Genomic DNA, 25,246 nt, shown 5'->3' with positions numbered 1-25,246 from the left:
TTTGCACACACTGGTTTATCCATTTTTAAACAACAAATGTGACCACAATGCAGGCAAATCCAAGGTCTCAACCAAGTGTAGATACATATGTTCATATGGGCAATATATAACACCTGTTTATGAAATAGATGATTATAAAGAAAAGGTGTGATGTTCTAGATGTATATATCAGGAAATGGAAGCAGACGATTGGATTCACCAATTGAGCTTTTTTATTTTTAATCTGTATTTGACTTAAATACATAATTGTCCCTTTTGTGTTCTGTTGCTTTACAGTGGGAAATGGACAGTCTGTGCAGATGGACCCAGAGGTATCTGACTTTGTTGGTACAACAGTCGAGCTGAGCTGCCTCTTCATCAACAGCAAACCCCCGGTGAAGATCTCACAGGTCACTTGGCAGAAGTCCTTCAATGGCACAAAGCAGAACGTGGCCATTGCCAACCCAGCGCTAGGTGTCTCTGTGCTGCCTGCATTTAAAGATCGCGTTTGGTTTAAACACCTGTCTGGGTCGGCAAATCCCTCGCTTGAGGACACCACGATTGTTTTCAGCAACCTCCGTCTTTCAGACGAGGCTGCCTACATCTGCGAGTACACCACCTTCCCAGCGGGCAACAGGGAAAACATGGTCAACCTCACTGTCTATGGTAATGCATATCTAACTTCAGGGCTTATTGCAAGCATGTAGAGTGATTTCTTTCAGTATTTGAAAATCAAGAATCTGTCATTTATTGGCATCCTCGAAAATGATTGGAAATAAAATTATGAAAAATGTATTTGTGGTTAATAATCTAAATGAACCCCAGCATTTAGTATGTTTTTAATAGTGGTAAGTTGGATGCACCTCAAAATTCATTCAAAATTTTTGACCAATCTTCATCCCTTGGACAAACTTTTAACCACCTTCCTTACTATGCATGGAGAAAAATACACATCCCTTTATAGGCAAGTTCATTATAATGCTGGTGGTTTTAAATAATTTCCCTCAAATTGGATATGGACATTTTTATAGCCATTGTTTTAATCCTAAAGGTCAGCACACTTTTGTCTCATTTATTTTGTGTATTTCCTAATTTTTTCCAGGTTGATAAATGCCTAAATGAATTTGACTCTGCAATATTTATACTGCATTGAAACACTTAATAACGGATGGCTAGTGTAAATAAGAGTAATGTAAATGGAGTAAATATTTTTCACAAGAGAAAAGCTAACATATTTATGCTATTTTTACATATACTTCAATTAAATGACTTCATATTTTTTAATGCAGTGGTACTTTTAATTAATCTAAACTAATTAATCACAAGAAAAAAAAATTATACTCATCTTTAATAAGGGCCAATATTCTACACAATTTGTTCTCAATTGCTACTGTGTATTTATAAAATATTTCAGGAATGTAACTCAAGGTCTCTTACCTGTTTTAGATTGCAGTGTATTAATGTTGTATTAGTTATACATCTATTTATACATTACTTATACATCTTATACAAGCTAATTGTAACATTGTCTTTTTTTATTGTTAAAATTAATGTATTTTTTCTTTTGCACTGAAACTACATTGAAAGAAAATGGACATTACATAGAAACCAAAAACATTAATAAGGGTGCCTAAGATTTTTCCACCATATAATTTTTCTTATGTATTATTTAATAGCAATCTTTGATGTACTTTATAGTTGTCATTTTACAACTGCTGTAAATGTATATGCATGCGGACTTATGCTATGCAGGAAGTGTCATTTGCAGTTAATGTTATTTAGAGCCTGTTATTCTATCACAAGATGTAATTTTAGGATTTCTTTAGGTTTATGATTCAGAGGTGGTAGGAGTAATGTCTTTTATATGCTTGACTGGTCCCAATGCTTGTATTTAATGTGTGTTCAAAAGTTCAATGTGCCTGAGGTGGGGTTGTCTCTCATAAGAATAATCCATTTACTTAGTTTGCTGCTTCTAGTCAGCTTTTACATGTTGAATGATCACACACACACACACACACACACACACACACACACACACACACACACACACACACACACACACACACACACACACACACACACACACACACATGCAACACAAACATGCACACATAAGATAATGCCTGCCTTTAATTAAAAGATAGCTTTTCCTAAAAAGAGAAAGATAAAGAGAGTGTGTGAGAGAGAGAGAGAGAGAGAGAGAGAGAGAGAGAGAGAGAGAGAGAAACAACTGAAGCTTGTGGAAAGATTGTGTAGGACCTGTGAAAGAAAAAAGTAATTAGTAATGAAATGTTGGTGTGTTTTTCATCAGGAAACAATTTTCTGAAGTAGTGCTCTTTTGCCAGCCTGGCTCTTCAGTTACAACCTCTAATTTGAGAATAGAGCTTATGCCAGAACCAGAGCTCTGAGAGCCAAAGCTCTACCTCACCTTGTTGGAATATCTCTGCATGCATACACTCGCAAAGCAAGGGATATTCAGATGGCCTCTCTTTACCTCAGGCAATTAGAAGGGATGAAATACAATTAGTTTCCATTTGCACAGGCATATTTTTTTATTGAGATCGAGACAAGGTTTGTACATGTGCAGAGGAGGGACATAGGGTATATCGGTAGAATGCTGAGAATGGAGCTGCCAGGAAGGAGGAAAAGAGGAAGGCCAAGGACAAGGTTTATAGATGTGATGAGGTAGTTGGTTTGAAAGAGGCAGATGTGGAGGACAGAGTAGTATGGAGACGGATGATCCGCTGTGGTGACCCTAATGGGAGCAGCAGAAAGAAGCAGAGAAGAAGAAGAAAAGTGCAAATGTTTGCCATTAGAAGAAGTTGGATTAGATTATGTTAAAAGTTTGGATACTTTTAACTTTTAAAAGTTAGGAGATGGATTCATTTAAAACAGATGAATGGAGCAGATAAAGATTTTATAAGGGTGATATATTAAAGGGTTCCAGAATGTTAATGATCTCTATGTATGTTGTTGTTTTTTCACTAGCACGTCCCGTGACGCACATGACACTTACAACTCCCATCATCATCGCACGGGCCCAGAAGCACAAGATGACTGTTGCAACATGCCTGTCAGCAAACGGAAAGCCACCTAGTGTGATTAAGTGGGATACCCAGCTAAAGGGTGAAGCCACATTTCAGGAGACACGCAACCCCAATGGCACAGTCACTACACGCAGCAACTATGTGATCGTGCCAAGCCGTGAGAGTCACCGACAGAAGCTCACATGCATTGTCACCTACAAAAATGAGCACATCAGTGACAGTGTCATCCTCAATGTTCAATGTAAGGAAAACTATTTTTTCTATTGACCTCCTTACAAGACAAACACAATATATAGTCAACATTTCTGTACAAAATATACATGTTCTGACCTATATGGACGGTTAAGTGGATATATGGAGAGGAAAACAATTACAGCATGTTTAAGAAATCCTAAGAAAAGCTAACTTTATATGGAAAGAAAATGTTACATCTACTAAGGGCAGTTCTTCTGATGAATTTTAATTTATAAAGATGACTATAATGCACGAAATTGTCACACACTCATCTACTTTGACAAATCCAAAATTTGATTCATGTATTTACACAATGGGGTCCAAAGGTCAGTTTAACACAAAGGTATTCATTAAAAGGTATACCAGCACCAACATAATTGAAAAGTAGTTCTCCAAAATTTGTTTTCCTTGTATTTGGTATGAGCATATAATCTGAAAACGTATTTCAATGAAACAAATAAGATTTACAGAAAATCTGGGAATAAATCTCTTATATATATTTCATAATTATATATCTCATAACCTCAGTAATAATCAGCCTTCCTGCACTTTCCAGCGAGTCAGGACAAATGTCTCAGCATGCTATATCAAATGGCTCCCAAAAGGCACATTGAGCTTCTTTTTTTTTTTAACAAAAAACAGTTGGTTCTTCATTGACAAACAATTTTAATGAAATTCTAAATGGAAAGAGGGAAAGATTAAATGATCATTGAACACATTGTTTTTTTTTGCAGATGAACCGGAGGTAAAGATTGATGGTTTTGATGGAAATTGGTACCTGAATCGCCAGGATGTGAAACTCACCTGTGATGCAGATGCAAACCCACCTGTGACTGGCTACCATTGGAAAGTGTGAGTATAAATTTCAGTTCTCCATCGGCCAGGAGGCTTTTTTTTTTTTTTTTGCTAGTGAGGAAATATATGCTGTGTTTCCATGCTTAATAAAGGTGGAGCTTTACTTTTCACTCTTTATGCATTCTGCATTGACACATAGAAAAGCTACATTGGCATATATATCTCTGTAGATACATTGTTCTTTCATACGTGAGTAAGGGACAATAAATATTTTCTCTGGGTAGTGAGAGTGAGAAAAAATGTGGAATCAACATAAAAGTTCTGATGAATCAGCACAGCAGGGTCGCTGTTTATAGTTAAACATATTTTGCCGTAGATATTATCATCTTTACTTGGAATAACAAATGAGGTATGGAAATATACCCCCTTGTTGCTTCTTTAACAAAGAGCCTTATGCATAATGCAAATATTAATACAATGAAATGCATTTTCAGGTGGGTTTATGTAGGGCAGGGTTTGTTTAGCACAGCAGCTGTACTGTAAGGCAGGGCTGTGTAAAATTGTGGTGAGGTAGAGAAGCTTGAGTTAGATTGGGAGAGAAAGGGGAGAGATGTGAGACAGGCAGGGATGAAGTGTAGAGACAGAGATGATGGAAAGAATAAGAAAAGAGTAGGAGGGAGAGAGTTGGGTAAGAAGAGATCATAGAGAAAGAGAAGGATGAAAGAGAGAGAGATTTTAATAGGGAAAGAGACTGCACTATGGTGCTGATGGATTGGAGAGGACAGTCACTGTAGCAATGCACAGCACATACCAGATGTGTTGTGAAGCCTCCCTGGAGCTGCTTTATGGAGGTCAAGTGTGGCATGATATAGAGCATGTACACACATGCACATACATGGAAGAACTTGCATGCACACACAAATGCACATCTTGCATTTATTGGCTAAAATGGACACATTTATGACAAATCCAATGCAATAAGGAGGACAATGGATGAGGAAGATTAATAATAATAGGCCCTGTTATAAGCAATGTGTAATTTTCTCCACATCCAAAAGCATGAGGGGGCAGTTCCAAAACCTTGCATTTGGTGTTTATTTTAATTTTGTTTTGGCAGTTAGCAGTGCAGCTCCTCCTCTCTGCAGATTTTATTATGTTTAGTAAGTGGAAATGGCTAATGATTACAAGGTGCACAGTAGGAACACTGCAGATGTCTAGTTTGTCCAGACCCCAAAGTTCTATCATCAGCTTTACAACGTAGAGTGAACGCTTCCACTCTCAAATCGGAAGGCTGGTGGGCATCTGGGAGGAGCAGTGGATGCTGGGTTTGTACAAACAAGCCTTACGGAGACATTGTTATTATCTTATGTTTTAAGGAGGATCAGGGGGCCATCTGGTATTCTCCAGGCCAGAGAAATAACAGCAAACCATGTCTAGACCAAGCGCAAAATACATACAATTTAATGCTGTTGTGTCATTAAACGGTCTCTAGGAGCCCAACATACTCCTACGTTTTTTTTTTCAGCTGATATGTTGCTAGCCCTGTATGCCTATAGCTTCCTGAAGGCATGTGGATCTGGGGCTATTAGCCTGTGGCCTTATTTAGACATGGTATTAACATCTGGTTTAGTTGAATCAATCACAATAAACAGTTATGATGGATAACTATTCACACCTTATATTCTTATGTGTTATGAGGTGGTGGCTTAGTGGTTAATGAATTGAACTTTGGCTCTGAAGGTTGTGTGTTCAGATCCCAGCCACAGCAAGCTGCCAGTCCTAGTTCCCTGAGCAAGGCCCCCTAACCCCATAGCTGCTTAGTTGTATGCATAAGATAAATGTAAGTCAATCTGGATAAGGGCGTCTGCCAAATGCAGTAAAAGTAAATTCTTTCAGTGGCACGATTGCAAAATATGCTGAAAGCATCTAATGTCATATTCAAATCAGTCACACATATACACACACAAACACACCACAAATCAAAAATAAAAATGTGTCAGTTCATAGAAAAAGAGTATATGCTGTCTGTATTTAAGAAATGTGAATATTCTCCTTTAGGTACACAGGTCTGTAAACTGAGGTATACTAATAAAGGTGTGTCTGCTTATAGCTATGCATCTGGAATTTTGTAATTAATCTGGAGATCTATTTATGTACCTTTTAACTTTTATGTGTTTGTGCTTAACAACTTTATTGGCAATTCTGATTGCTTTGAAATATCTTCTAAATATTGGTGGTATTTACTTGAAAAAGAAGTAGAGACAAATTAATAAAATTCTATGTTTCATATTCTACAAGTTTTTGCACTGATGTATGAACTACATAGTATTTATCCCCACTACTCATTATTTAAATTATTTTGGCAAGTTTGTTGCTTAACAAATAATACAATAATTTGCATGTTGCAACTGGATACATTGTTTGCACAAAAACTAGTTTTGTTGCAAGTGATTACAAAGAATCGGTGTGTAAATGATGTCATGTGTAATGCAGGGTTAGGTTTTTAACATATTATTATTTTTTTATTACTGTTGAGGAAAATTCACATACCTAAGAGGCTCCCCGAAGAATCAAAACAAAACATTTCTAAACAAGCTGCAAACTTTACATCTGTGTCCCTTTTGACCGACAGATCGAATGGATCCCTGCCGAAAAATGTGGAAATCAGAAACAACACTCTGTTCTTCAGGGGGCCTGTGACATATGACTTCACCGGCATATACATATGTGATGCCACCAACAGCATCGGCACCCGGTCTGGACTAGTAGAGGTCAATGTGACAGGTATGTTAAGGCTGCTAAGAAATGGAGTTTGTGTAAGTTTAGGGAACAGAGGTGGGGGGTGGAGTTGTAGGCCGGGGACAGAATTCTAGCTGCAATCTGGACTTGGGCAATCAGAACACGCATCTGGTAAAAAGTTTATTTGAAAGTCAAGCAGTCTGGCCTGAAAGTTACCTTAGAGTAATTTGTGTTGTATAAAATAACCAAATCTTTGTCTTGATCACGTTATATGCCAATCCTAAGGCTAAAAAGACCGATTGAGTTATTCTGAGGATAATATATTGTAATACTATAATACTATTGTTCTACAATTCAAAATGCTTCACAAATAATAATACTTAACAAACAAGCACTGGCACTGGTTTACCGTCAGCAAAGTGGAGGAGTGCCAGCAGATTGAGTGAATATGCAGAGTCAAATCATTGCTATGCTTATGCATAAAATACACACACACACACACACACACACACACACACACACACACACACACACACACACACACACACACACAGAACAAAGTGCTCATATAACATCACAGGGTTTCAAACTCACATTTCTCTCAGGTACTACTTTCCATGTGCAGGGAACATCTCCCCATCTTTCATCTTGCTGCTCACATGTTTGGAAATTCTTTTTTAAATCAGAAGAACATAAAACAAAGCCAGACAGATTTCTTGACCTTATTTATTTTTGTCCAAAATTCTATTTGAAGTCTTCAGATATATTACCATATTGATCATATTATTTAATTAAAGGTAGTATTTCCACTACATGTTTTTTCCAGAGTTGATCTTCCTAAATTTTTTTTTCTTTTTTTTTTTCTTGAGCATATGGACATGAGTGCATGCTGAATGAGTGCATTGCTATCTTTCTCTTTCTCTCTGCATGGTTCTCGGTATTGGGCTGTTTTCTCTATGCGTGCGTTCTCATTTTTCATCCTTGAAAATGCTATCTTTGCTTGCCATGCGAAAGTGATGACTATGTTTTCCTTGCATTGCATCTATGTATGTGTGTATGCAGGCTTTTGCCTTTCTGGTGATTCAAAGTAATATCTTAGCATGGGAATATGTGATGCTATATGTGACCTTTATGTGATATGGGTGATATTTGATCTGCTACACTGGATAATGCTCATTCCTTGCTCTTCCAACATGATTACAGTGTTAATGGAGCTCAGAAAAATTGCCACTAATGTAATGGAAATTGGGGACATTATCTGTAAATGCTAAGTGCATTGAGTAGTTTTGCTCAACGAGAGGGAATTTTTGGCTGTTAATTTGTACAGTTCCTGCATGCAGCTGACGAATTAAGCAAATAGCTTTCATGGTTAATAATTTATGGGGTTATGAAAGTGCACGTGCTGAGAAAAACTGAACACAGATCATAACTACTCATTAGATTAGGGTAAGATGGGGGGTACACTGGGTATCTTAAGATTCATTCCCACAAAGTTTTTCCATTGTTCTTCTGGCTTAAGTCTACCAGGCAGAACACATTTTTTTATTTCTTCTGTCCAGCCATTGTTTCACAATGTCTATGGATCAGTTCACTTGGTTCGCATCTTGGGAATATATTGCCTGTCTCTGCCAGTATCTTCAACATCATGGATCACTCACTTTGTTGAGAGGTCACTGAGTATTTTGTCTTCATCAATTAGATCCCGGGTAAAAGTAAGAGTCAGCCCCTACTGTAGCTGTGTTGTACTGATAAGCTTCTCAGCATCCAGATGTGATGCATTCAAATGTGATGCTCTCAATTATATATGCGATATGGCCAAAGGTTTGTGGACACATGACCAAACAGGTTTTGAGCCCTTAGTTTCAGTAAAGATAAATTGTGTAGCTGCAGCTAATAGACACATCCTGTACAATTGTGTAATTCCTTCTTTGTGGCAAAAGTTTGGGGGAAGAACCTACAGGCGCCACAAACCTTTATCCATATGGTGTATATTTTAAACAGTTTAATTAAAAAATATTTTGCATTTGTCTCATTGTGAAAAAAGTCTTTTTAAACAAACATGCATACATCTAATTAAATTGATAGATTTTTTTCTTTGTATGAAATTCCTGGTTTTGCTTATAACACTTTTATACCTTTCAATATATTGTACTGCAGAATTTGACTTTAAAGATCTCTTGTAGCATTTTTACCTAGGTTTTGCACGTTGCAGCTATATGTAGAGTTTTGTCCACCCCATGAAAAAGCCAAATTATTGTCTGTTCGGTTAATTATGGAATTATGGAGCTTCAATACAAAACTAGATAAATGTAGCAGCAGTAATCTGTGATAGTATACGATAAACCACTTAAACTCCATCCAACATCTTTAATTTTAGCGTATCATCTCAAGACTGAAAACAGGATGGTATCACGTATAATATAGTACATGCTAGCAAGAATCTAGATGTGACTATATAAAGGACAAGCATGGCTATATTACATCATTAATGAAGCTCTTACATCTGCACTTAAATCATTTTAGAAGGAATGTTGTTACTGGTGTTGAATCACACAAAAAACACAAATACGCCCAACTTTATATTTTGAGCAGTGGTGGGCCGTGCATTTGGTACCTGGGCCTTCAGTGGGGACTTAACCGACTTAATCCACCTCTTAATACCACCACTATCACGTAGCCATTATAGAAACCATCACTACCATACAAAAACGCAATATAACAACGCGTGGCATAAAACAAGAAACTCAGTTAAAACAACTCCAAATATCTACATTACAACCGCAACTGTGACACCTACACCATCTGGAGCAGTTCAGAATCAATATTTGTCTAATAACATGACAAAAACATTAAAACTGTAAATTAAATACAACCTACTCACCATAGATGCAGACTCATAATTTGCACTGCTCCACAGAGGCTGTAATCCAGTGTTATCGCTCGTATTCACTGGTCTGGAAGTGGAGAACAAATCCTTTCCCAGGCTGAGACACGATAGCTAGCTTCAGGGTTGGCCGACCTCCTCATGATGTCTAGCTTTTCTTGAAAATTTATTTTTAAGTATGTTCGAGACCAAATCAATTTCTCTTTCTCCATAGGCATGAAAAAGTCTAACTCAGATGTATTAATGTGTGCAGAGCTACACATGTGTTTTGCCAGTCGAACTTGGTTGTAACAGTTTCCCTTTGACCAACCAATCAGAGGACGGAAAAATGCTGACGCTATTCTGGGCCAGCTAGCTGCCCTGTGAGGCGAATATGAAATCTGTTAAAGAAACAGACCCGTTGCTAAATATTCTCTATGGCCAAAGAGCCAGCAGAACAGACTTTGAAGGCCCTGGGCAGATTAGATTGACATGGCAGCACATAGAGGCTGAAATCTGATTGGACAAAAAATCTAACATCCACATACACGTACTGGAAGCAGTGCAGCCAAGAGAAACGCTACATAATGAAGAGAATAAACTGTTGGGAATAAATTAATAAAATTTTATGGAACACATTAAAATTTAGGTTGTAAATGTAGGTCAGTGCTTTTGATAGTGTTTAGGCCAGCAGAGAAGGCTTTGCTGGTCACTGATTTTAAGAGATAGAAAAAGGTACATTTGTCTCTTTCTTCACTTTGTTGTCCCTGTCAAGATATAGCTCTTTTCCCCTTCATTCTTATTTAATCACAATTATTCAATATTTGTGCTTTTTTACTTTTTCCGATTCTTGCTCAATTCATTCCCTTTCTACCCATTATGCTAATCTTCATTGGCAGTACCTGGCAACATTTCATGAAGAAGCATAATCATTCTTCCAAAAGCCCTGAAATCTCCTAGATTATTTTCTTCCCCCTTACTATAAAAAAGGAATGAAAACACTAGTTTCGCTAAAAACATACATACATACATACATACATGCATACATACATACATACATATGATTGATATAAAGCTCCTGGTTAAATGGCAGACTTTTGTGATAAAACAAAAAAAAACTGTCCTATTGCCAATGTAACATTCACAACTTGTAAAATTATTTTGAAGAACAAAAAGATTTACACTAACAAAAAAGCTACAATAAGCTTTTTGCATAAGTATGCACACCACTAAAATGATAATTAGTTTAAGTACATTATTATACCACTCAGCCTTTTTGGGTCATCAGCACAGCACATCTCGACACAATATTTTCCAACTGTGTCTGGCAAAAACATTCTAGAAGCATCTTTTTCAAAAGTGGTCCAAGGAAGGAACAGTGGTGAACCGGCGACAGGATCATGGGTGGCCAAGGCTCATTGATGCACATGGGGAGCGAAGGCTGACCCGTGTGGTCTGATCCAACAGGCAAGCTCAAATTGCTGAAAAAGTTAATGCTGTTAATGCTCGACGGGTCAGAACTGTTTTAGCAGCAAAAGCGGGACCAACACAATATTATGCAGGTGGCAATAAAGCTGTGCCTGATCTGTGTATATATATGCTGTCATTTCACATTTGGATATAGTTTTGACATGATTTATCTTGGTTTCATTTTCACAGCAACTCACAATAATCTGCAATTTTAACAAGGGTGTGTATTTTGATTTGTTAATATTAATTTTTTCTGTATTGGCAATTTAACTGGCTTTTAGAGCATATGGACCAAAAAAACCCCGCAATAAAGGCTTTAATTTTCAATTTTCACTTTTTTAGGTTTAAGGATAGGATAGTTACTTTATCCTCTCAACCGAATCTCACAATAAAAGCTCTCAATGTATTTGGATGTGAAGCAGCATGTCCTCGGAATGTAGGGAGTAGCCTGGATATGCATCCCTTAACATTGGCTTTTATTTAAATGCGATAGCAAAGACAATGTTCTCAAGAAAGTGCTATAGAGCAAAATCAGCGTGAACTATATAAATATAAATATATAATCCTGGCAAATATGACAGATTATATATTTATATAAATATATAATCTGTCATATTTGCCAGGATTTTAACAAGATTAAAATAAATTGAACGCTTCAAAACACCTGAAAACCTCTTTTAATTAAAAAAATATGCAGTGACACCCTTTGAATTTTCACACATTCGATTAGGCTTGACTCGTGTTAACATTTTACTCCTTATTTTTATATGATAAGGGGATGTTCCAGAGAGGACAAATTATTACAGGTTATTAGAGAGCATTTACTTTTGGCTTCAACAACATATTTTAGCATCCAGTTTCCAATCCTAAACATCATAAACATGTTATATATAATGTTTGTTCTGAATAGAGATCATGTTTTTATAGCTTTTATTAATTTTATTTCGGATGTAGCTGCTGAAGTGCTAATTTACTAGCATTAGAAATGTTACTTTTCTAGAACATTTGGTTTTAGACCAGACCATAAAAATGGGAACACATTGACACTGATTCCAGATCCTTTTTATGGGGGAAAAGACTAAAATATTAGGCTTCTCCAGCCTTGGGCAAAGAAGAAGTTGTTCTGCACTCTGATCTACAGTGGTGTGAAAAAGTGTTGGCCATGTAGTTTTGGATTTTGTTTTCCCTCAATAATAAAAACCTTCATTTAAAAACTGCATGTTGTGTTCACTTGTGTTATCATTTAAATTAGTTTGATGATCTGAAACATTAAAGTGTGACAACATGCGAAGAAATAAGAAATCAGGACACTTTTTCACCAACACCTTTTCACACCACTGTATATTCTGATTATAGTGATCCATTTAGTAGTTAGTAAATACCAAATATACAGAGATTAACTGAATATTAAGGGCTTGAGAAGCAGTGATGCATGCTTAATGACAGGACATATCTTTTTTTTCATCTTTGTATGCTTTTTACACTTTAAAATAGGTTTTTAATTAAAATTTAATAGTAGGGAAGAATTTCTGCTAACTAGAGACTGATCGTCTTAATTAATACACTTTAGGATCACATACATTGTCTTAGAGAATAGAAGCTATTACAATGCAGAGTGTGACTAGTTGTGACTCCTCATTCTTTTGATACACATACAACTATCTCTAGAGCATGTTTTACAGGAATGATGTAAGCTCATGGTGTCTCACTGTGGTTAACCCTTGAAGTGGATTTCTTCAACAGCAAGACCAAAAGCTGTAATTAAAGAAAAAAAGAGTCAGATATGTATGTATATGTTGGCTTTCTTGATACTCCACGTTCTTGTGGGAAGAGATCTACAGTCTTGTTTGCATCTTAGCAACAAAATACAAAGGATTTACTCAGATTCTCCCTCAAGTATATCTTTAATGCCATGAGAAACCTCCAGTGTATTGGTAGTCTTGCTGTTGGCAGTGCCGAAACAAGCCAGCTTGTATAGGCACTGCCAACAGTAATTATATCCTTTTAGTTTGCTATGGGTTTTGCTATGGGATAAATGCATGTCTGTTAGCAGACAAAAAAATGCATTAAAGGCTTTAGATTTACATAATATGACCCATGCTATTTCTTTTCCCCATAGGTATGATTGTATTACTTTTAGATAAATGCAAATGTAGCTCAAGATATAGACACACACACTGTGTATTACTGTTCTCTGCAGAGTGCTTCACACAGCCAGCAGTCGTGCTAGTGCGTGTTTGTGTATTTGGTGCTATTACCACTGCTATTAGAAAATGGGTTGATGTGTTGTGATTTAACGTGGCACAGGGGACATTGGCAACGAATCTGGCAATGAAGGGGGGCTGGGGGTCGAGGGGGGATGGGGTTTGAGGGGCGTTTGAGAACGGCTGAGCTGCTTGCCTCTGGGAGGGCTGGCTAAGGTGGCAGACATCTGTTTACGCTTTCCCGAATGAGCAATTGCTCATTCCACCGTGTGTGGAAATGAAGTTAAGAGCGAGAGAGAGCAATAAAGAGAGAAACAGAAAGGAGAACAAGAAAATGTCAACCACAAGGCAAAAATAGGAAGAATAAAAGAAAACATCAGAAGTATAAATAAATAACAGAATTTGTGTAACTGAAAGAAATTTCTGAGTGAGTCTGTTATTGGAATTCTTTTGGGGTGATGGAATAAAATATAAACCAGAGTTTCCAAAGAGGAGGGAGAGAGAAAATGGATGGATCCAATGAGGAGAGAAGAAGGCATTGGGAATGTGGGCGAGAACGCATAGGGAAACCTACTGAGGAAGTCTGAGGTCTCCAGAATAGGAACTGAATTTTATTTGCACACAAACACTGGCAATTTTAACATATTTGTTAATCCTGGTCGGTTTTCTATTATTTCAAATAGTCTCACAGTGTGGTAGTGGCAATAAAAAGCTATTGCCACACACCTACTGTGCAACTACTACTCTCAGTGGAGTTCTTTAAACAGAGCATGTTGGAGATTTAATATAAATATCCGTTTTAATTTGAATGAGCTTTAATTATTTGACAAACATTTGCAGAGCTTACACAATCTATAAACAGTGTTGAGCCAACTGTTATTTACTACTTTTATCAGTATGATTTTATATATATGTGTGTGTGTGTATATATAAAATATATATATATTTATTTATACATACACAAAAAATGAAAGCAAACATTAAGGATAATTATATCACTTTAGGATTAGTAATTGCAAGAAATATACTATCAACTACTATCAATTACAGTCTGATCTTGATCAACATCCACAAAGATCCAAACTCCAAAGGTTTAATGTAAACATGCAAGATTATATTATAGATTATAGCAGTGCTGCTTTGCTGTCTTATTCTGAATTGTGTGACGCATTAGACTGCACACAAACCAACACTGTCATGCCTATTGCATTATTCATGCCCCCTGCAGACCCACAGTCATAGCGTACAACATTAAACTCTCTTTGTAAAAATGCACCTCCTGCATTATAAAAAGGTGCATGCCATCAGTTCTGAGCCTTGGAATGCAGAAGTATCCCATGAGGCTCAGTCAGGCAGCACCTGGGCAACATTTAGTGGAGTTTATGGAGTGTCGATCCAGGAAAGATTCTTTATGTAGGAAGTAGATTGTAGTAGTTCCGCAGTTTTCTCATATAAACTATTAGCTATTCTCAGTCTCTTTCTCCACCTCCTCATTCTTTCTGTTTTTCCCTTTCTACACATTAAAGCCCTGTGTCTCTGTAGAGAAATGGAGGGTAAGATGGCCAAATTACTAGAGAAATAGAGTGACAGTGTGTTTTTGTTTTAAACTGGTGGAAAAAGCACTTGCTGCAAATTGAGCATTGCCACGAGAAAGACAGAGAGTACAAACTGCATTAATCTATTACAGCAATTCATCTCTCTCAGGGGAAGAATGAAATGGACAGATATAGGGTTTCCTTAAGAGTTTGGGATGGAGAATCTTTTCTAGATGTAAATTTTGCCGCAGCCCATGCCCCCAAGAGTGTGTTTAAGTAGGTCAGTCTATAACCCCAGAATCACTGTAGCATTAATGATTCACTCATCAGGATGCGAGGGAGAAAAATAATCTTCTCTCTCCTCCATCTTTTTTTTCTCCTATCTCTTTCACCTTCATTTCTTATTTCCCTCAATTCTCTGCTCTCCATTCTTTTGTCTTCTGCATTACTCTTCTCTTCACTTCCTGAAAAACTAAACCCATATTCCATAGCACCCCCAGAAGAAATCTAATGGTTCCCAAGGTGAAGACACAAGTTCAGTTTACAGCCTGTTGTATGTCATGTGCACTTGATGTTGACTTCCTTAACACTTTCAATTATTTTCTTCAGGCAGACCACACTGACTTTCATAATGATTTCCCTTTACATTTATGGACTAAATGCTGTGGAGGTAGAAATGATTCCGGCATTTTTATTCAAACATAAACAGAAATAAGGAGTTAAAAAATTGGAGGAGAGTAAATTGGAAGAGTTTACTCCTTATCTTGACTGTTTGTGCACATTTCTGCTCCTCTTTAAACCCCTCTTTTTTTCTTTCTCATCCTATCAAACTTATTTTTTTTTTCCCACGTATCCCATACAGCTAGGGTTAGGACTAATAGGACTACTATAAAAAGTATGTATGCGTTAATGTCCAGATTTTTTTATGTTACCCTGAAATGTGTGCTCTAAGCAGATCTATCTCTCTTCAAACCTGTGACAATAATCCACTACTTGCCATGGATATGACTGTAACATGTTAAACTTGCATTAAAAGACACTTCTTAAGTAGTAGTCAATAAAACTCTGCAAAGCATATAGATTTAGATTAATTGAAAATCAAATAAATGGCAGTCACAGCCCTAGTTTATAATTATAAATTGGACAGTTTGAAATGACTAGGTTTTGTTTTGTAAAGGCACTACTACAATTACTACTTAATAAGATCACCACAGATCCTGAACAGATCCAACACATCTGTTTTAAATTTTATGTGTGTGGAAAAAAACACACATCCAAGTGCATTCATATTTGCTTTCCATTGCCTTTTTCAAATAAGTGTCAGTTTGCTTATCAACATAGAGAGGATAAAGTAATTGAACAATCTGTGAAAATCTAAAAACATTACAACTAATGTCACCAGTCCTGAAGCATTTTTTCAATTTCTTGGTTTCAGTTTTCTGAAATACTTTTGCTAGGTCCACATCCAGTGGGACAGCCTCAGACATTGCTGATTTATGTTGTGCTAGTCAATGTTAAGCAGACTCATAGCATACAGTAAGCCAGTGGATTGCATCTCAAATTAACATTGGTATAATGTTTTGGTAGGCAGTTCAGTACCTGAATTAAAAAACTGTTGTTCAGATGCTCAATATACATACGGTAATATGAAGGCATTTATTAGAGATATTCTAGCCAGTGCTGAAGCAGCTTTGTTTAAATCATATACAGAAACACCTGATTAAAATGTATTCTACGTGTAAGTTGATTCTGTTGTTGTTATCTAATTAGTACAATTGTGAGATTAAAGGTTGCTAGATAGAAGCTGCATGATATGTCCATGCAGTGGTTGCAGCTAAGTAATGGAAAAATTAAAAAAGATCTATCTATCTATCTATCTATCTATCTATCTATCTATCTATCTATCTATCTATCTATCTATCTATCTATCTATCTATCCATCCATCCATCCATCCATCCATCCATCCATCCATCCATCCATCCATCCATCCATCCATCCATCCATCCATCTATCTAGGGTAAAATTGATTTGAATTGAAATTACTTTTTATTTTTAATGGCCACCTATTAACCTAACAATGACCTGTTTAGCTCTCAACACTAAGGCAGGCTGATTATCGGCACATTCACAGACGCTTGCTGAATAGCTCTGTCTTTTGTTTTTGCAAACATTACTGAAGCAGCTGACAGGGAGCTTTTAGTCGAGTTTTATCTGCCTGCTGACAGGCAAGCCATATCTCTTCCCCCTCTTGTCCCTCTCCCACTTTCACCAACCATTGCCTTTGCAAAGATCAGCTCTTATACATGCTAAGCTCCCCCTACACTACAAATCAAAGCCAGCATTTTGCATTAAAATAATGAATCCGTGACATCATCAAAGCAATTAAGACCAGTACTGCATTTGAAGGAAGGGAAGAGTGTGACTTCCTGAAAACGGTTTAGAATTTCAAACATTCTTATTCCCCCTTTTATTTATGCTCAAGGCCAAATTTAAAGTGCAGAAATCCAGTATTTGAAATATGACAGCAGCCATAGAACATCTATGGGCTAGTCAAGGCAAGTTAGGAAGGCAGGATGGCATTTACACAGTTGCTTCAGCAAGTAAAAAAAAAAAAAAAAAAAAACAGGGAGCAAAATACATTTTTCAATGGAAGCCACTTTTGAGAACATTTCTGGAGTAAGTGATTTAATGCTAAGATTCATAAGTAGTTGGATTGAGTCATAGAGAAGGCTATGGGTTTTGGTTACAGATGTTTGCAAAGGAGCCAATATGAATTTGAGGGTTGGGATCCAAACAATTCTGGACTCAAACTAGAGAATTAAAAGAAAAAAAAATGAAAATAAAATGTAGAATTAAAACACCAAGTCTTTTTTTCAGCTTGTCTACAAAGGCAAGGTGAACAAGGTTGTGTGAAAGAACTCTTTCAGCCTGCATAGAACTCTGACCTCAACTCCACTGAACAACTTTGAGATGAATGTACTGATCTGATATTCATACCAAGATATCAATGCTCATTTACTTATGGTCTTTTGACTAAATTAGCACAAATCTCCATTAGCCAATGTTTCAAAATCTTTTTGAAAGCCTCTCAGAAGAGTGGTTATAACAGCAAAGGGATCGATAACTTCATATTAATGCCCATGGTTATTTAGCATAAGCAAAATGTATACAGCATCGAGAAACTAGTGAGCTCTCTACAAATGTAAAACAAATGTATATTCTTTGTTCATACATGCGACACTGCCCCCTTGTGTGCATAGTGAAGTTATTATATACCTATATCCGCAAACAATATGTACAAAGGTTCACACATGGTCAAAATAATGATGTGGTTTAATACAGACACAGCTATTGATTACTGTGTGCTTTGTAGCTCTGAAAAGCCTCTTTTAAATATGTAGTTTCTTCACTGCTTTAACAGGCTCTATTAGACCTGAGTTGTGGCAGAAACCCCTGATCTTTTTCCTGCCTACATGATCATGAAATATCCTACTGTTTCTTTTCATATCTATAAATTTGACATGTTTCTGGCTAGAGCATCCTTTTTCCCTCATTTAGCCATGAATTCAACACAAATACAAACAGATACACAGGAGAGATGAAAGTAATATTTCAAATGATAGTGATTTAAAAAAAAGTTTGCACATGCAAATGGATGGGTACAATTTGGCTTCTTTCCTTTCATTATCTCCTCCTCTCTTTCTCACTAGCCAGGGGTGACCTGTATTTGCTCTCTTAGTCATGGAGGTAATAAAGCCCCTTATTATTTCTAATCTCATTAGGGGCCAGATTAAACTAGTATCTGACCCTGGCCGGCAGTTATATATCCACACACACTCAATCCTAAAAGAAAGGAAAATAGGGGGAAGAGAGGGGCAGATGATCAACAGGTTCCTGTGATACTGACATTTTGGAACAAACCCTTGGTTTTAGCATGCAAATCCTAAAAGTGTATATTGTATTCACCTGTTATTCATCACAAATGTGTGGCTAATTTATAATTTTTTATACACTCTGTAAATAATTTAGACCATGTGTAAAGACACCCATGCCTGGATTCTCCAAGATGCAGATTTGAATACAGACTTAAATACACCACTGAATTTACTGCTCAAGCAATAATGAATTTTGTGTCAAAGTTCCCTCAGTCCATGCACATCAAACTCATTTAGGCTGTTATGATTAGGTGAATTTACATGTTCTTCCTGTTTGAAGGAAGCTTACCTGGTTATGGAAATTAATGTATTACTTGGCTGAATAAGTTTAGTTTAAAACCTGCACTTCCTCTTTGCTGTTTACTAATTAATTACACTCAATTGCTCCTCATTATTTTTTTGTTTTTACATTGTGTAATAAACAGTTTGTCATAAACATTGTGCTAATTTAAAAGACTGAATATAAAAATGCAAAAGCAGAGTGCTCGTCCTTTTTGCAATGCGCATTTTTTTGTCCATGACTATCTGATGGAAGTAATAACAAAACCATTCCGTTAAAATCATAGGGTGTATGTTAATTTTGTTTTTAATATGGCTGTAAAAAATCTTAACTTAGCTTGCAAAAATTTTGCTATGCAGCCTCTCTCTCTCTCTCTCTCTCTCTCTCTCTCTCTCTCTCTCTATATATATATATATATATATGTGTATATATATATATATATATATATATACTATGTATATATATATACTATGTGTGTGTATATATATATATATATATATATATATATATATATATATATATATATATATATATAGGTTTAAAATGTGTTTGAATGACATGCTTACATACTCTACACAAGCCAAGTGTGCAATGACACAAGTTTCTATGAAAGGAGTGTCCTTAGCATAACCACATACAAGAGTTTCATACACTATATTTCCAAAAGTATTGGATCACCTGACTTTTCCTGCTATATGTGTTTCGTTTCCAAACTGTTACCACAAAACTGGAGACTGTCAATTGTTTAGGACATCTTTAGATGCACTATAAAAAATGTTTGCATTCACTTTCAATGTCCCTGTGCACAAAGTGAGCTACTGGAAGAATTGGTTTACATGCTTTAGAGAGGAAGATCTTGAGTAGCCTTCTATAGAGCTCTGATCTCATCCCTACTGAACACCTTTGAGAGAAATTGGAACGCTGACTGCACCCCAGGTCTCCTTACCTACATCAGTACCTGCCTTTCGTAATACCCTTGTGGCTGATGAACACAAATATCCATAAGCACACTCTAAAATCTAGTGGAACATCTTCCCAGAAGAGTGGAGAGAAGTATAAGAGCAAATTTGGACTAAATGTGGAATGCAATGCTCAAAAATCACATACCATACTTATGACCAGGTGACCCGTTACTTTTGGAAAAATAGTGTTTATGCAATAAATGCTATTACTTAAATAGAACAACTTTAAAAATAAAGCTTTTCTAGAAACAGTGGCTACATCAAATCTTTGTTCCACTAACAATTATTTTGATAACACCTTGTGGATTATTTATTTAAACCACTAAAAGGGTGCTAGAATGTACCTAAAAGCTTATATAAAGTAAAAGGCTTGTGCCCTTGCAGTTGTTATTGTGTAGAGTATGCAACTGACCTAATATAGTCTGTATATTGAGTGCTATTCTAGTGCATGTGGATATTAAAAGATATCATGGTTTCCCACTGGTGTGGGCTGAGAGGATGTGGTGGGGAAAAGGTGGTAGGGTTGGTGGTGGGGGCATAGACCCTTTATCGTTTTTACCCCCTTGGCTTACCCTTTCCCATGTCCCTTCCCTCAAAAAAGAGCACGTGCACTCCTTCCCACCTGAGCACTGACACACTTCCTTCCATTTGTCTTTTCCTACCCAGAACATCCCCAACGCGTGCATCCAGACCCCGACAATGACCAGACGCAATTCGGTTCCAGTGCTGCAATATTGGGTGGTGTGGGAGGCTTGGTTGTACTGATCATTGGTGCTGCTTTGCTCATCTTCTTCCTGCGACGTCGACAGCGCACCTTCAAAGGCGACTACAACACCAAAAAGCAAGTCTTTGGTAATGGCTACAGTAAGGCGGGCTCTGTGCCTCCACATCCTAATGTGCCCAAGAACCTGCAGTACCCAGATGACTCAGATGATGAGAAGAAGGCCACTCAGATTGGGGTGCCACCGGGCTTTGAGGGCACAGAACATGATTTCGATGGTAACTCTGAAGACCTAAAGAGACCCTATTTCACTGTGGATGAAGGTGAGAGCCATGATTACGACGAGAGGACTCTAGCTTTCCAATATGAGCCCGAGTCTGAGATTGCTGACGACATGGTATCCCAAACTGATGGCTCTGTCATTTCAAAGAAAGAGTGGTATGTCTAGGGTAACAACTAAATAATAGAATAGCATTTATCTGCTCTCACCTGCATTTTACCACACCCCTTCATCTCCATCACTAGAAGCCTTCTATCCATCCTGATGTTCATCCCATCCCTCACTACTCCAAAACAGCCACCTCTGCCCCATCACAGCACATTTAATTGAACGCGAACATTGAAAAAAATGCTTGCAGCGTTGACAAATCAACAACACTATTTCCACATGTTAAGGGTTTAACCTCGTACAGCAGTGAAAAGAGTGACATGCCAATCGCCATTGACTCCTAAAGCTGTACAGGCTAGTTGCTTGAAACTTTTAAGCTGCATTATGGTTTATATAATTTGTCTCATTTTGTTGATGTTGCTATCAATGTATTAACTGTATTAAAAAGCAACTTTGTAATGAATGAGTTCTCATTCTTGTGAAAGCATACACTGGATGTATTATATTTTCAAATTTTGTTTTAACTTCAGTACATTTGTTTTTCATATATGATTTTTTTTGTAATTCCCTCTTTATATGGTGATGGTTTTCTGGAAATGGTGCGGTTATATATATAGGTAGATAGTGAGACGTGTTAAGTTGCTTCAGACCTTAAATGATGTTTTATTTTAAAGAAGAAAGCACATGAATTTCCAAAGACGTGCATGGCAGTTTAAATATGAATTCAAAGCCTTGGTTTTGGGTAGCATGGCTTGGCATAAAAACTTGTGCCTTACTCAGGCAGATAGGCACAGATAGATACAATGGTGATTAACTTGCTTCTCACCTCAAGTCTCCTGAGAGGGCTTTTACAAAGGAGTGTGATAACATGCTTTTTTTTCCCATTTATTTTTTTCTGTTAACATTATTGGAAATAATTGTAATACTTTGTTAATGTACATTTCACTGTTACAGTAGAAGATATAAATGTACAATGGACCTTTAACAGAGTATCAGGTTTTTTTGTCTTGTTTTTGGTGGTTCTGTGGTGACATGGGGTAATTTGTAGACATGGAATGTTTGACACTGTACATATTCATATTAGGGCTTAATATGTCATGGTAAAATTTTGTGAAAGATGCATTTGTACAATTGTACTCCATAATTAGACATGATGACTTATTTCTGATCATTTAGGGGGCCACAGTGACTTGGAACATGAAAGTTTGATGATTCGTGTCAAAACGGACTTTCTAGCACATGAACTTAAATCGTGTGCTTAAAACTTGTCCATCTTTTCTAATTTGTCATTTTTTTTAATTTAGGATTACAGCAAACAAGGCAATGCCAAAATATACTGACGCTACAGACTGATAGAAACTTGCAGCGCAACATACTTCTTGATGATCTAAACCATTGACTGTGTTTTGCAGTGTTTTTTTAACCACTTTTCATACAAATACAGATAACTTTTGTTGGTAAAATATCAAATAAAATCTGCAAGAAAAAAATATCATGAGAAACAAGTAATCAAACTAGCTAGCTGAAAAGATGCATATGGGTCTTATTTTAAAGTCATTTTATTTTCTTCTACAGGTGTGTATAGGTGTGTGCATGCACTTGTTTTTAATTTTTTATGTCTTCAGCATAAGATACTTTATCTAATATTCTCTTTTGTTCAATTTGTTGAATATGACAGAAGAATGCATTCCAGTGTGATGGGACATTGGGTTTTTTGGATAGTCCTGTATGTTGGTGTATTTTTGTTTTCTGAAAGAAAAAGCTTTTTATAGTCACCGAAAATAAGTCTAAATCATGTCAATGAAATACCCACTACTTCCACGACTTTTCTCTCTGGCTTAAATCACATTGAGGAAAATTAATAATCTATTATACTGGCATTTTTGTAAGCAATTGAAACCATAAATAATTGCCACTTACTGGAAAACTCCACATTACTAATTGGGGTTACTTTGGGAGGTAATGCCTAATTGTTTGTTAGTTGTTTTCTTTTTAAATAATAAATGGTGAAGAATAGCTTACTACTTAATAAGTGGACCATATTATTCCTGTAAGATAATATTCTGTAATAGTGGTAAGAATTCTGGCCCTAATGAAACATTTGTGCATATTTGTTTCCACCAACTTCCAGGATAGTCTATTCAGAAAAGAATGTTTACTCATGCAGTACAGTGTAAAGGGGAATATTTTGTTGTGTTTTCTTTTAGGTCAAGTGTTATTTGCAGTGGATTTTCAAATTATGTAATTATTAATAAGCCACCTTTGGGAAAAACTGGAAAACAGGAATAATCCCAGCAGTGCATAATAAGATTCATACTACTTTACTTCATAACATTAACAATGTTTCACCATAGCACAAGCATGCCTAAAGGATTAAAAAATATATATTTATATTTGTTTCTTTTTCCAAGATTAGCAAAAGGTAGAGATGTGCAGATCACATTTCTGCCTACTCCCACATACAAACAGACCAATCACATCTGCTCCCTCAGACATTTTATCCCTTTAACTAAAGTATTTTGCAACAAAATAAAAAAAGTAACTTAAACCGTGGTGATCCTGAATAAGACGAAGCAGATACTGAACATAATTAAATAAATTAATAACTAATGGAAGCCAAATGTGCATCAGACATGGTACATTCAAGTGTGAATACTGTGTAACATCCAGTATGCTCCATGTGAAGCAAATTACCATATATGACCCTCTATCCATTTAACTTATCTGGCTGCTTGCTCCCAACCTCATGTCATGAGAGTAACAACCACCTGCTCCTACAAATTTCGGGGGGTCCTGTAGGATGCCATCTCAAGCACCCCGCAAACAAAAAATATTTACATACATTTATTTAAATAAGGTTCTTAACAGTCATTGATCTTGTTTTTGAAATAGCTTTTATGTTCTACAACTCATCCATGCCCACCCCAAGGCCTAATTTTCCATTGTAAATACAATATATTACATTTGTGGAGAAAAAGTTAAATATGAACACCTCTCATGAAACCTTGTCATGAATCTTTTCAACACAATTGAAAGAAAGCAAGATATGACTCATACTTAGTGAATATGTTTAAGTTGTTGTGGGAATTCTAATTCTTTTAATATTAATGGGATTGATGTAAAAATATTCACAAATAAATATATAACATTTTGTAAGTAACTGCCAAAAAAATTACAAAAAGAGGTTCTAATCCCCATGCAGTCATGTGAATGTATGTATGTTTGCTGAGGTTGATTATTGTTCACTTGTTGACCCAGTGAAGTAACCTGTATTTGCTTCAAAATATTAAATGATTTCATTGTTGAATGATATTTTGTCCCAAATTTCTGACTGTGTGACTAAACCATTTCTGCTGCATGCAGCATACAATTTCATAATCATAAATATTTACTCTCACACATCTTAAAAATGTCCCTTTTTTATATAAAGAAATAAGTCTAAGAAATGTACAAAAAGCAATTCTTGTTTGTTACTGCAGAAGTTGAAAACAATACAGCAATATTATCAGCCTGGTAAATTTTTAGCACAGCAAGAATTTAGTGTGTATTTTTTAGATTGTGCCATCTGAATAAAAGGTACCCATTACTTGCTTGAGTTAGACAGTAGAGTGGGAAGATATCTTGTTTTGGAAACATACTGTGAATTAAATTATTCCCATGAGTCATTCTGGGGGCTTTCCCACCCAATGCACCTTCACACATTAAATGTCATTCCACTAATAACAGTTTTCTTCGTCAAAACATTTCAAACAAAACAAATGAAGCTTGTACAATGAAACAGTACAGTTTCAGCAACAACAGATACATTCTCTCTAGAGTTATGTCTACATTTAGATACAGCAAACTCTTTTTATGTAGAAACTATAGGGGCACTTATTGTTTTTAATCTGTGTATAATAAACATGCATTGGAATGTTACAGGCTATTTCTCAACCCCCCACACACACACTAAATTAATTAACCCTCAAATCCCTCACTAGACATGTTCCTTTACAGAACCTCTCACTGTCCTTTAACAGAAATGACTCTTTGTATCCATGCCAGCTATTGAACACATTTTTAGCTATAAAAAAGTCTAGATGGTATAGATTGT

The 25,246-nt window shown here is 36.3% G+C and overlaps 1 protein-coding gene across 5 annotated transcripts in view; it reads left to right on the top strand.

Annotated features, from left to right (window-relative positions):
• The window catches only part of nectin1b (nectin cell adhesion molecule 1b), a 138,382-nt gene that overhangs the window by 55,310 nt on the left and 57,826 nt on the right, over window positions 1-25,246 (top strand). For 4 of the 5 annotated variants that reach the window (XM_046864122.1, XM_046864123.1, XM_046864127.1 and 1 more), the window contains exons 2-5: window positions 277-645; window positions 2,968-3,267; window positions 3,995-4,112; window positions 6,688-6,839. In XM_046864122.1, the coding sequence (XP_046720078.1) occupies window positions 277-645; window positions 2,968-3,267; window positions 3,995-4,112; window positions 6,688-6,839 (939 nt within the window). Of the gene's footprint in view, window positions 1-276; window positions 646-2,967; window positions 3,268-3,994; window positions 4,113-6,687; window positions 6,840-20,710; window positions 24,466-25,246 lie in introns of those variants that run through there. The other variant, XM_046864125.1, reaches the window with a different exon arrangement.

The sequence above is a fragment of the Silurus meridionalis genome, chromosome 13 (genome assembly GCF_014805685.1).
Source record: "Silurus meridionalis isolate SWU-2019-XX chromosome 13, ASM1480568v1, whole genome shotgun sequence".
Lineage (NCBI taxonomy): Eukaryota > Metazoa > Chordata > Actinopteri > Siluriformes > Siluridae > Silurus > Silurus meridionalis.
Note: the sequence above shows the minus strand (reverse complement) of the source record. Positions and strands in the feature narration are given on the sequence as shown.